Raw genomic sequence first — 13,500 nt, forward strand, 5'->3', positions numbered from 1 at the left:
TCTTAGGTAATAAAGCACATCTTCTGTGCTATAGCCAGTGTCTCTATTTTGCGTCAGAGCTGTTGTCCTAAAATGGCAGCCTGAAATTCCCTCCTCACTTTACGCTCAGCCTGGCTGTACAGTAACATTACAAGTCTCTCTCTCTCGCTCTCTCTCTTTCACCATTCCGAAGGTCTCTCTTTCTCACAGAAAGGTCATGCTCTTGAACCGGATATGCCACTTTTAATCACACAACCAATAAACCTTATCTTCTCCATGGGCTTGGGTTTTTGAACATCTGTAGCTGTCTTTAAGTTTTTTAGTTGGTAAAGTTTTGGACAGTCTCAGCTTTTTTACATGTAATTCTCTGATATTTTCTAGAACCTCTAGAAATGTTTTGATTCACTAAATGATCTGTGTGTACAGAGAGCGTCATTGAGATTGAGTGGCAAGAGTGTGTTCTCATTCATGTCTCTCCACATGGGCCCTCTCCACAGTACAATGGTCCCTCCATGAGGATGAGAGCGAGAGCGAGGCAGGCAGAGCTGATGATGCAGCTGGATGGAGTGGCATTAGGAGAGGCTCCCATACAAAAGCCACACGTGCATCCATACACATGCTCTGTGCACACGTACCCTGTCATGCACCAACACAATAAATAATTAATCATATTGAAAGTCACACAACTTAGACAAATACTATTTCTCACACACACACACACACACACACACACACACACACACACACACACACACACACACACACACACACACACACACACACACACACACACACACACACACACACACACACACACACACACACACACACACACACACACACACACACACACACACTGACACTATACTAACACAATCTTACACAGAGGGACACGAGCATGCAGACATGCACGCAAATAGTAACTGAAACATGCATGCACAAACACCCACCCACACACACACACCCACACACATGCACACACACACACGCACACACGCACACGCACACACACACACACACACACACACACACACACACACACACACACACACACACACACACACACATACATGTTTTTCTAATTCTGTTAGACAGACTCATTTTCTTTTACCACTAGGGTTCTTTTACTTTTCAGATTGTTCAAATTGCACTTTCGTCCAAACAACAAAAACCTTGTTCTGAAATGAAACAGAGATCAGCAGGAGGAAATTGCCCAGGAAGACATCTGCGACTCATTTTCCCCTGGAGTATGATTAGGAAATGTATTTATGTCTAACGTATAATTCCTGCCCCTCTTTCAAGTGGGTCATGTCCATACAGCTCTCGGTGTTCTCCCCATAGGAAGAGGCTGCAGGATTGGGTTGGAAACAAAGCTTACACACTGCTCACTCTCTCTCTTGTTTTTAATGGGGTGTTGCTGGGAGGGTGCCCCACTGGTATGTGTATGGCGTGGGTGCTAAACTCAGTCCTCCAGTCAGTCTGTCTGTCTGTCTGTCGGAGGAGGAGGAGGAGGAGGAGGAGGAGGAATATGGATTGGGTGTCTACCCCAGGGCAGGGTCTTTGTCTGGAAGAGGCAACACGTGTTTAGCGCTGATGGACAAATGATGGGCCCTGTACCACTGTGGTCTCCAAGGCCCTAATTCAATGTTTTTACACATCTCACTGACTCTCACTGGCTAGATGCAGGGTAAATGATAGTGACAGCGGTAAAACAGACATTCCTCTAAGACATCAAACAATTGTGTGAGTTATTGGAATCACTGGGTGAGTTATTGGAATCACTGGGTGAGTTATTGGAATCACTGGGTGAGTTATTGGAATCACTGGGTGAGTTATTGGAATCACTGGATGAGTTATCACTGGGTGAGTTATTGGAATCACTGGGTGAAAGTGACCACTCTCTGGCTCTAGGACAGTAGCATCTCTGCCCCTCTTCTAGTTGAAGAATTTGAATATTTGTAGAAGTAATGGTTTCCTTAGTACAACATGCTACTGTGGTCTGAGAACAATATGTAGGATACACTAATAGAGGTATTTTGAACAGTATAATTAATGGCTCCTCTCCCGCTCCCTCTCTTCTCTCCCTCTCTTCTCTCCCTCTCTTCTCTCCCTCTCCCTTCTTAAGGCAACGGCTACGGGAACCACCACCGTAACTCGCCTGGTCTACTGGTCTCTCCGGGCAGCATGAACAAGAGCATGCAGGCCAAGTCTCCCCCGACCATGAACCTGGGAATGAACAGCAACCGCAAGCCTGACCTGCGGGTGCTTGTCCCCCCTGGAGTCAAGAACAACATGCCCTCCATCGTGAGTCGCTCAATCACTTCACCCCAAGTCCCAGTCCCAGTCCTAGTCCCAGTCCCAGTCCTAGTCCCAGTCCCAGTCCTAGTCCCACTCTCAGTCCTAGTCCCAGTCTCAGTCCTGATCCCATCCTTCTTTTTTCCTTTGTCTTTTTCTTATGTCCTCTCAGTTGATATCCTCTCTGTGTGTTTCTATCGTATTTTTTTGTGTTTGTCTTCAGTGGTTGTGGCTGTCCTTCAGTGTCTGTAACTGTTCTTCAGTGGCTGTAACTGTCCTTCAGTGTCTGTAACTGTCTTTCAGTGTCTGTAACTGTCCTTCAGTGGCTGTAACTGTCCTTCAGTGGCTGTAACTGTCCTTCAGTGGCTGTAGCTGTCCTTCAGTGGCTGTAACTGTCCTTCAGTGGCTGTAACTGTCCTTCAGTGGCTGTAACTGTCCTTCAGTGGCTGTAACTGTCCTTCAGTGTCTGTAACTGTCCTTCAGTGGCTGTAACTGTGTTCCAGTGGCTGTAGCTGTCCTTCAGTGGCTGTAACTGTCCTTCAGTGGCTGTAACTGTCCTTCAGTGGCTGTAACTGTCCTTCAGTTGCTGTAGCTGTCCTTCAGTGGCTGTAACTGTCCTTCAGTGGCTGTAGCTGTCCTTCAGTGGCTGTAACTGTCCTTCAGTGGCTGTAACTGTCCTTCAGTGGCTGTAACTGTCCTTCAGTGGCTGTAACTGTCCTTCAGTGGCTGTAGCTGTCCTTCAGTGGCTGTAACTGTCCTTCAGTGGCTGTAGCTGTCCTTCAGTGGGTGTAACTGTCCTTCAGTGGGTGTAACTGTCCTTCAGTGGGTGTAACTGTCCTTCAGGGTCTGTAACTGTCCCATACATGTGCTGTCATAGGTTAGGATTTTAACAAGGTAGACTGTTAGTGTAGTACAGTAGTAATAGTACATTTCCATTTCAAATTAGCTCCTGTTTAGTCGCTTCACTCCTAGAGCAGTTCCATCCTTAGAGCCAAACCTGACCGCTTCCTCCATCCAATGAAACTAATCGGAATTTATCGTCCTCCCCTTCAATGCCGTCAGTCTGATGATGTCGATCTGCTATTGGTAAGTGGGCCTGTCACTCCGAAATTAGCAAACAAAAATAATAAAGATCACCAAACACAGATGTCATCCATCATCCTGAGTTAGATAGAAGGGATACCAGTCATTATGGTTTAAAGTGGCGCACCAGTCTCCTTTTCAACTCATTTAACACCTGATTTACTTAACAAAAGGAACATCTCAATAGGTGGTCCAGGTAAATCATGACATAGCACAAGTGGGGGGGTGGGCCTTTCCTCTTTTGTTCTCTAATGCCTCAAGCAAGGGGGAATTCCCATCAGATCAACTCCTTGAGTGCCCTACTCCTCAAAGTTTGCAGTTGTGTCTAAAAATCACTATTTTGCTCTAAACATGTTTGTTTTTTTACCTTTAGTGTGTGTACTTTACTGTATTTATACTTGGAATATCGCTTTTCAACTGTAAAAGTTGCTGGAGGATGTATTAGACGTACATCACCCCTGTCTGAACTAGAGAATTATAGTTTGCTGAGTGTAGTTGAGTTGCTCCTAAGAGCTGATCTAAGGTAAGTGGTGACTTTTTAGGTGGTGAAGGTTAGCATTAAAATACAGGGTAAGATGATCCAGATGTCCACATAGGGGCAACTTCCACCTCAACCAATCCGCTGCAAGCGTTGTACAGTACATGTAAGGGTTGAAAATGTTTAGCCAAGGCCCAGGTGACACCTAGTGGTATTTCTGAATCATTGCACCCTGTCATCTCCTCCCCCCTTCCCTTCCTTCCATGTCTCATTCAGAGGCGTTGCATGGCATCTTAGCATGCATGTTTCCCCTCTCTCAGAACCAGGGAATGAAAGGCAACAATGGGAACAATTTTATATGGCATCAAACCGCCATCATTTCTGTGCCACACCCCGCCACAATAAAGAGCCTCTCCCAGCTGTTTCTGTTGCCGTGGAGACCAGCAGGGTTACTATAGCGACGGCGGGAACTCAGAAGGGGTGGTAAATGATAGGGTTGGCAGGGTTCAGCTGTGCCGCATGTCAAGTGATTAATTTCCAAGAAGCTGGCATGTTGTTCATTCTTCTAGCATCTGCGGAGCAAAAAAAACAAGGCCTATTTTTTATTCTCTTTTTTTCTGGTGCTGACTTTATTTGTGATGGCGCTCATGTTTTTCCATCTCTCTCTGTTTCTGTCCGTCTCATAGAACCAGAGAATAAACAACTCCCAGTCTGCACAGTCATTGGCCACCCCTGTGGTTTCAGTAGCAACGCCCACCCTACCTGGGCAAGGAATGGGCGGTTACCCATCAGCCATGTCCACTTCATACGGTACTGGTAGGTACCACTGCTTCTACACCTGTTACACATAGACACACACACACACACACATACACACACAGACACACACACACACACACATACATACATACATACATACATACATACATACATCCATACATACATACATACATACATACATACATACATACATACATACACATACATACATACATACATACATACATACATACATACATACATACATACATACATACATACATACATACATACATACATACATACATACATACATACATACATACAGACACACACACACATACATACACACACACACATACTGTACATGCATACATGCATACACAGTCTTTGTCACAAACATGTTTATGTGTGTGTTTGTTACTACTTGCAGAGTTTCAATGAGTTTAGAAAGTGACCTATACACACACGCCCCACCATTTACATTTGGATTTGATTATTGATTTGATTTTCATTGATTTTATACGATTTATAACTCAAACACACAGATAGGCAGTTTTACAGGACTTCACAAACATCATAGTGAATATAAGCATGATCGAATAAATATAGCTTTTTATGCATAATCACGCATCAATAGTCTGTGGCCCTGAAACATGGTTTCATCATGAGACGTTAAAAACACATGTCATTATACTAACCTAACAGCAGGTGGTGCTGTTCACACACATCCTATATTCCTGACTGCATCACTCCCTCACCCACTAACGCTGTGATCAGTGGCACCTGTATTGGCGCAGCAGGAAAATGACTGTTATACTTCTCACTTCAGTAGCCATAATTCCAAACTAATGTGCTTTGCCAACTGGTTTGAACTGGCCTGAACTGGTTTTGACTGGTTCTCTCTCTCTCTCTCTGTCTGTGTGTGTGTGTAGAATACTCGCTGAGCAGTGCAGACCTGTCCTCCCTGTCTGGCTTTAACAGTGGTAGCTCCCTCCACCTGGGCTCCATGAGCGGATGGCAACAGCAACACCTCCAGAACATGCAGCAGCACTCTGCCCTCAGTCAGCTAGGGTAAGTACAGTGGGATACACACAATAATATGTACAATATCTATTCTACAGGCTCTCTACACAGGTAGTAGACAGATCAAAGAGAGGAGGGATGGATCGTGAAATTAAGTTTGTTAGGGAAACTACCATGAAAATATGGATACATATTGAGAAGTGAAATGTTGAAATATTGTGACCAGACATGAGATATGGATGTGGAAAAATGTGAGTAAACTTGTGTGCATGTATACTGTATGATCATGTTTCCTTACTCTTTAACCCCTTGTGTTTGTTTTCCTTTCCTTCCAACAGAAATTGCAATAGCAATCACTTATGTCACAATTCAAATCTCTCCCTGCCTTCTGCTCAAAGCCTGCACATCAAGTCCGAACCTGTTTCTCCTCCTAGAGATCGCACCAGCAGCACACCGGGGGGCTACGGCGTCCCGCAGCAACAGCACCCCTCGTCCCGCCAAGACTCAGGCCGCTCCCCTGTCGACAGCCTGAGTAGCTGCAGCAGCTCCCACGAGGGCAGTGACCGCGACGAGCACAGGAACGAGTTCCACTCTCCACTGGGAATGTCCCGGCCCGCCCTGGACGGGCGCGAGAGCCCCTCGGTCAAACGCGTGCGCCTGTCCGATGGATGGGCCACATGATAGCCACGTCCAGTGCTGGCCGTCGCTCAAGCCTCGCTCACGCTGCGACGTCATGATGCCCCGACACCCTCACTCTCGATATCACCACACGACGCGTCACTCACCTCCGGAGCCCATGCTCTCTCTATCTTTATCTCTCTCTATCTCTATCTCTATCTCTCTCTCTATCTCTATCTCTATCTCTCTCTTATCTCTATCTCTCTCTCTCTCTCTATCTTATCTCTCTCTATATCTATCTCTATCTCTCTATCTCTATCTCTATCTCTATCTCTATCTCTCTCTCTCTCTTATCTCTCTCTATCTCTATCTCTCTCTCTTATCTCTCTCTATCTCTATCTCTCTATCTCTATCTCTATCTCTATCTCTCTCTCTCTCTTATCTCTCTCTATCTCTATCTCTATCTCTCTATCTCTATCTCTATCTCTATCTCTATCTCTCTCTCTCTCTTATCTATCTATATCTCTCTATCTCTATCTCTCTCTCTCTCTTATCTCTCTCTCTCTTATCTCTCTCTATCTCTCTATCTCTATCTCTATCTCTTATCTCTCTCTATCTCTATCTCTCTCTCTCTCTTATCTCTCTCTCTCTTATCTCTCTGTATCTCTCTATCTCTATCTCTATCTCTCTCTCTCTCTTATCTCTCTCTCTCTCTCATCTCTCTTATCTCTCTCTATCTCTCTATCTCTATCTCTATCTCTATCTATATCTCTATCTCTTATCTCTCTCTATCTCTATCTCTCTCTCTCTCTTATCTCTCTCTCTCTTATCTCTCTCTATCTCTCTATCTCTATCTCTATATCTCTCTCTCTCTCTCTTATCTCTCTCTCTCTTATCTCTCTCTATCTCTCTATCTCTCTCTCTCTCTCTCTCTTATCTCTCTCTCTCTTATCTCTCTCTATCTCTCTATCTCTATCTCTCTCTCTCTTATCTCTCTCTATCTCATTGGAGGAAGGGGGGCACCTTTTTCTATATTTAACTGTAATGTTTCTTTTTGCTTTTTGCAGAGTATGTGTGCTATACATATTGAAGTTCTATAAAGCAGTGGAGGAGGTTGGTTGGAATGGGGTTAGGGGATATTTTTGGTGGGGAACTATGCATTACTTGTGCCGTGTGTGGAAAAAAAATGTATGCATATAAATTTACACGTGTGTCTATGTGCACATATATGCATATCAACAAATAAACAAAAAAAAGTCAGGTACTCTGTTTTGTAAAAGTACTTATAACTTTCCTCAGTGATAATCAGTTACTAGTAGAGGAAACATCCAGAGTGTATGTTGCTAAGTGAACAGCCTAGCACTTGAGTTGGCCAACCAATACATGTGTACAGCGTCAATTTCATTGCTACCTTTCTCCGCGGTTCTCCCTTACAAAATGTTTGTTACGATAGATGATGTCATGTTGCAGGTTCAACGTATTTATGTAAATAGAGGGTCAGATGGCAAAGGGGAGGGGTCAAAAGTTGCCAGACATTACAGATTATTCATACACAAAATGAAAGCTAATATGCAACATTTGAAGGATTGTACAGGTATTACCACAGGCCCGTTGGTAGATGTGAGGAACCAGGAAGAGAACCCATGCTAAACAGAGAGCTCCTCAAATATGGAGCCTATAGATAAGAACATCCTTTTACCCAAGAGCCATGTTAGTGTAATCAAGAAACCATGGGTCTTGTATTAGATATTCAGTATAAAAAAACTATTGTACGATACACTTGCTTATATTTTCATATGAAAGAAATACAATGCAAAGCATTTTTGAGGCTTTTTGTAGTTTCTATAAGCCAGAATGTGTTTTTTGATAGCTTTGCTAATATGAATGAGATGGATAGTCCGACAAGAAATGAAATTACTGGGCGTCCAAACCAAGCCATGAGAACAGACTGAGAACCCATGCTTTGCTGAACTGTTTTCTCTTTGTAGAGGTTTTGTTTTTAAACGTGTATTTCTAATTATATATAATAATGATAAAATTAAGACTCTTTAAAAAAAAATCTGTGAAATTAACATGCTTGTGTATAGCTTTCTAATATATAAATATATATAATAATGTTGGTTTTTTTCTTAGTGGAGTTTCTTATGTGCAGTTGTTTGTTATGTTGTTTTATTTGAGCCTGGGACAGTGCTGTTCAGAGGCATATTTAGTCTAACCTTGAAAAGCAGCTTAACAGAGTTGACCATGTCTGTGTTTATGAGTCAATTAAGAAAGATAGACCTCTTTCAAACAACAAGTTTGAGGAAACTGTGTGGGGATTGGAAGAGGGGGTTAATGCCCAGGCAGGAGATGACATCCCACTGGGCACAGACATCAGTTCAATGTCTAGTTTTGATTTAGATTTGGTTGAGTTGTCAACTAATGTGAATTCAATATGAAATCAACAAAACATGTCACCACGTCATTGGATTTAGGTCAAAGGGGTGAAAAAATACGAAATTCCCTTTTGAATTTTTGGGTTGAAATGACGTGGAAACAACGTTGACTCAACCAATTTTTTCTCAGTGGGATGTGACATCCCAAATGAAGGTTTGATATCACCCATGGTGACCCATCTTTGCTATGTCATGATCCTCATCGTTAGGATTCTACAACAGCACCCGCCCACATCCTCTTTGATGGGCCTTTGACCCACCTATTTTGTATATTTTCAAGGTTTTATTTAATGTTTTCACTACAAATCATTTGCCAATCATCACAATGAGACCCAACCTTGTGTGCAGGACACCACATAAGTCTAGATTAAAATATTTATTTGATAGTTTGTATTTGTGTCAAATGATCGAGCTGTTGAGTATTTTTGTGGTCTCTAATCACGAGGTGTTGTGCTGTATTTGACCCCACTCAGTCCAATGGCCAGCTCAGTGTTCCACCCAGCCCCCCTCTCCCTAATGTTTATGCTGGTTTAGGAAAAGCAAGAGTAGATTTCAGACAAATATAACTTGTTTAAAAAACAACAACATGAAACTAGCCACATCGCTCTCTCTCTCTGCCTCTCACTCCCTAGTCTGCTGTCACTCAAGTGTTATGGTATTCCTATCTGCATATTTCATGCCAGTTCACTATGTTGTTACTGTATGCAGTCTGTGTAGTCAGAAACAGGGGCAGAGCCCCTATGGTGTTCTTTCTTTTTTCAATACAAAAGTTTTTTAAAAACATGATATTTCAGGCAGCATATGTGTGGAGAAACCAAAGCCAGTGGCATTTCTGTATTGTAATATTATTCAACCTTTATTTTCACATTCATTTATGGTTATTGCAAGCATTGAAAAAACAATAAAAGCATTTACTCAAAATGTACAATTGGTTTCCCATTTCCATTTCAATTCGGTCAGACTTCATAATGTTCCTATATGTTAAACGGGTAGAGGTTTGGAGTACCTTCTTAATAATACATGGTGATAGCTAACTATATAGTGTCATATGGAATTGGCTAATTTCATATTTTCAGAAGACATTTCCTTGTGAACTGTATTTAAAATCCTATAACAAATATGTGTAATTGTGAGTATATTCATTGTGTGTATCATGGAAAAGCATGTTTTCCAAACCCTATTTTTGTTCATTTAGCTGGTTGAGTTACTTTACAAAAAAGACAACACCAAAATCTCCCTTTTGACCTGTAGTGTGTTTTCTGAGGTGTAGCTGGTGTTTCTTGATATTGTGTAACCAAAGACATTGAGCATGCTTGATTTGATTTCATATTTTATTTTGGTTGTGGATTTAAAGCAGTTGTATTTCTTCACCTGTTGATCAGTTGTAATGTCATTATTCTGTATTAACTTATATATACTGGTACCTCTAATTGACCCACCCAGTACCTCAGCTAACCTGTTGATCAGCTACTTCTAGTGCAAAGGGAAAACCATACACTTGTACAGTCATGTGGTATATGCTTAAGGTCCCAACTATTCACTTGGGATTCTTTGATTGCTTTACATTGTTTGCGGTTTTCTTTATTTTTAGTTGTATCCGTTTAATATATATATATATATATATATATATATATATATATATATATATATATGTGTGTATATGTGTGTGTGTATATGTGTGTGTGTGTGTGTGTGTGTGTGTGTGTGTGTGTGTGAATAGCTAAAAATGCTTACCAGTCTGTAGTATCTAATGTAGCTTGTATAAATCTGAAAATTGTGGCGGTCTGAAATTAGTGTTTGGAACGCAAGAGCGGCTTTCAGCGGCATAAGCTGGCCTTTGTCGCAATTTGAAGATACGATGTTATTCAATTAAAACCACATCTCTGTATCTCACGGGACTTTATTCAGCTGTATGTAGTGAAAAAGCATGGAACCTGAAATAAAAGTTTATTCTGCTGGGGAAAGGTATTTGTATTTTGCAGAGAATTCAGTAAAGTTACTGGCTTTCTTAGTTATCCCGATGTTTTGGTGTGACTTCATTGTGTTTGTCCATTTCTCTCCATAGGCCCTGTGACTTCATTGTGTTTGTCCATTTCTTTCCATATGCCCTTGAAGACAGATATTTTGTATATGAAAACAGAATCATTCATTTAATAATTTACATCATATTTACCAACCGTCACCAGATAATGACTAAATGAATGAATGTCATTGACATTCTACAAATATAACACAATATGGACGACATGACATTGAGACAAAGAGACATGGCTATGGCATTTCTTGCTTTATTTGTTCCAATTGTACAACATTATGGCACTGAGATTCATGGGAACTCAGAATTCAGACTTTTATTTGACATTTACAACCAAGGTTTGTCTCACTTAACATTAAAATAACATAATTAATCCTAATGATACATTTTGCCAGTTAACATACATTTATTCTGAGTATTTGCAATGAGAAAAAATGAAACAAAGAAGACAGTCCGACAATATGAGTGAAATTGTCCACATTTCGGAAAGACTGAAAATAATTCCCCCATCGAATTTTATGCAAAAATTGGTCACAGAGTATGAGCTCTACTAAAGAGCACATAAAAACCTGAGTGGCCTATAAATAAATAAAAACATGCCTGGATTCATTGAAAGTGCTTTGTCATATTGAGAATGGTTGTAGGATGGTTGTGGGATGGTTGAAAACGGTGTAATGATACACTATCCCCACCCTTTACCTGTCAGTATGACAAAAAATAACATATGTCCATAAATGGTTGTAAAAACTTAATATCAACAAGACATTTCAAAAATAGATATTCTTGCTTGTGGTTGATTCATTGACTGGTAGAATGAATGGTCTTTGTCATCCTGAAAAAGTCAATCTAAAATGGATGGGAATGGGAAATGTGAAACCAAAACCGCGGGAAAATGCATTACACTGCGAAAGGATGAGGCAAACTGTGAGCAGCGTGAAGCAGAGAAGTAAACTTAAACGATATTTTGACAAAACATAGCACAAAATGAATGATTGTTACCAGAAACCATCGTTATCAATTGCACCCCCAATTGGCATGTCTATTTGTATTTGTATATATATATATATATATATATATATATATATATATATATATATATATATATATATACATATATATATTGTTAATATTATATATATTATATTATATATAGTATAAACTGTCTCAGAGTACAATAATGAAATAATAGGCTATCGAGTTTATTGATTTTAAAAATAAGGAAAATTTTAGGCCTCAACCTATTTGAATTCCATTGCTACATAGTCTATTTAGTTTGTTCCTACATTTTATAGGTAACCTCGTTTGATTCACATGACTTGAGACTGAGTGAAAGCATATAGGCTAATTCGATAATGAAAGCACATGGGTTATATGTTGCATAAAAACTGCAGTAACCCGGATTCGCTGCGGCTACTGGGGTTGCTGTGTATGCAACCTCAGGTGCAGAGAGAGCAATATGTTGGATAGGCAAACACCGCAGGAAAACTGGCCGCTCAAATCAGGGGCTAAAATAAGCATTTTCTTCATAGGATTAACAAGAGAAAGAGGATCTGAAGTTTAATATCTGTATTTGCTTGCACAAATGCTGATTCTTTATGTGTAGCCCGAGCTCATTAAAATCAGGAATCGAAAGAAAATAAATTACCCTAGTGAATGCATAGCTGAAAGAAGTGAACTGCTGTTATTTAAAGCAGATTATTTATAATTTCCGATTAATTGAAATGTTAAAAATGCGTCACACGACCGTAATTCAAATCATATTAAATCGAAGAATAGCATAATAAGAATAATGATAACAGTAATATGAAAACACAGAGACATACATTTAGAAAAACATATAATGTAAACATTATGGCTCTGTAAACATGTCAAAGTCAGACATGAAAAGAATGATAATTAGATTGAGGATATAGGCTATGTAATCTCATTGCAATTTAAGGGGGGAAACACAAGGATGTGTAATTGAGCACTATTTCAGTAGACGTGTGGTTGTCAATCCATATAAATTAATTCGTTCATAAGTTATTTCGATATTTACCGACTTTGAGGTTTACATGATATTCTGCTGTCATGATCTTGTTTATTTCTAAACAATAAATGATCGAAATTCTCCAAAAACTCGTGTGACGTTATTTTCCCACAGGAACCACAAGATGTCGCCGTTTATTAGCGAAGGTACGTCCTACATCCCCATCCACATCCTCAGTCCAAACCTCTATCTCAACACACATCAACACTGTATTATCGTACTGTATTATCAAAGATACAACTCTTAATTCATATTCGCTAAATAATCTCTAGTCCACGCTATGGACATATTCTGTTCATCAATGTCGAATTCCAAAGTTGAGTATACTGATAAAGAGTAGTATTCCCGGGTATAATAGTAGCGAAGGAATAATAACTTATTTATATACTTGTGGTAATAATAATAACAATAATAATAATACAAAATATATGTTTGTTTGTCTGGTTTACGTAACGTTGCAGCGACATTGAAACTATGACTCACAAATCAAATCACACAAACGCAAGCACCACTCAACCTACCTCCCTCTTTCTCGCTTTCTATCTCTCTTTCTCTCTCTCTTTCTCTCACACACACACACACACACACACACACACACACACACACACACACACACACACACACACACACACACACACACACACACACACACACACACACACACACACACACACACACACACACACACAGCATCCCAATTTATCTCTGATCAAAGCCAGTTTCGTTATGGTGAGATTAATTAATTTAAAATAACGAATGCTTT

General features: G+C 40.4%; 1 protein-coding gene across 12 annotated transcripts in view; it reads left to right on the forward strand.

Annotated features, from left to right (window-relative positions):
* The window catches only part of LOC139577155 (myocyte-specific enhancer factor 2C-like), a 120,441-nt gene extending 110,840 nt beyond the window's left edge, over positions 1-9,601 (forward strand). For 5 of the 12 annotated variants that reach the window (XM_071404029.1, XM_071404030.1, XM_071404032.1 and 2 more), the window contains exons 7-11: positions 2,105-2,283; positions 3,337-3,360; positions 4,522-4,651; positions 5,530-5,668; positions 5,959-9,601. In XM_071404029.1, coding sequence (XP_071260130.1) covers positions 2,105-2,283; positions 3,337-3,360; positions 4,522-4,651; positions 5,530-5,668; positions 5,959-6,301 — 815 coding nt within the window. In that variant the 3' untranslated portion in view covers positions 6,302-9,601. Of the gene's footprint in view, positions 1-2,104; positions 2,284-3,336; positions 3,361-4,521; positions 4,652-5,529; positions 5,673-5,958 lie in introns of those variants that run through there. The other 7 variants (XM_071404035.1, XM_071404040.1, XM_071404037.1 and 4 more) reach the window with 4 other exon arrangements.
* Positions 9,602-13,500: the final 3,899 nt, after the last annotated feature.

The sequence above is a fragment of the Salvelinus alpinus genome, chromosome 5, assembly GCF_045679555.1.
Source record: "Salvelinus alpinus chromosome 5, SLU_Salpinus.1, whole genome shotgun sequence".
Taxonomy (NCBI): Eukaryota; Metazoa; Chordata; class Actinopteri; order Salmoniformes; family Salmonidae; genus Salvelinus; species Salvelinus alpinus.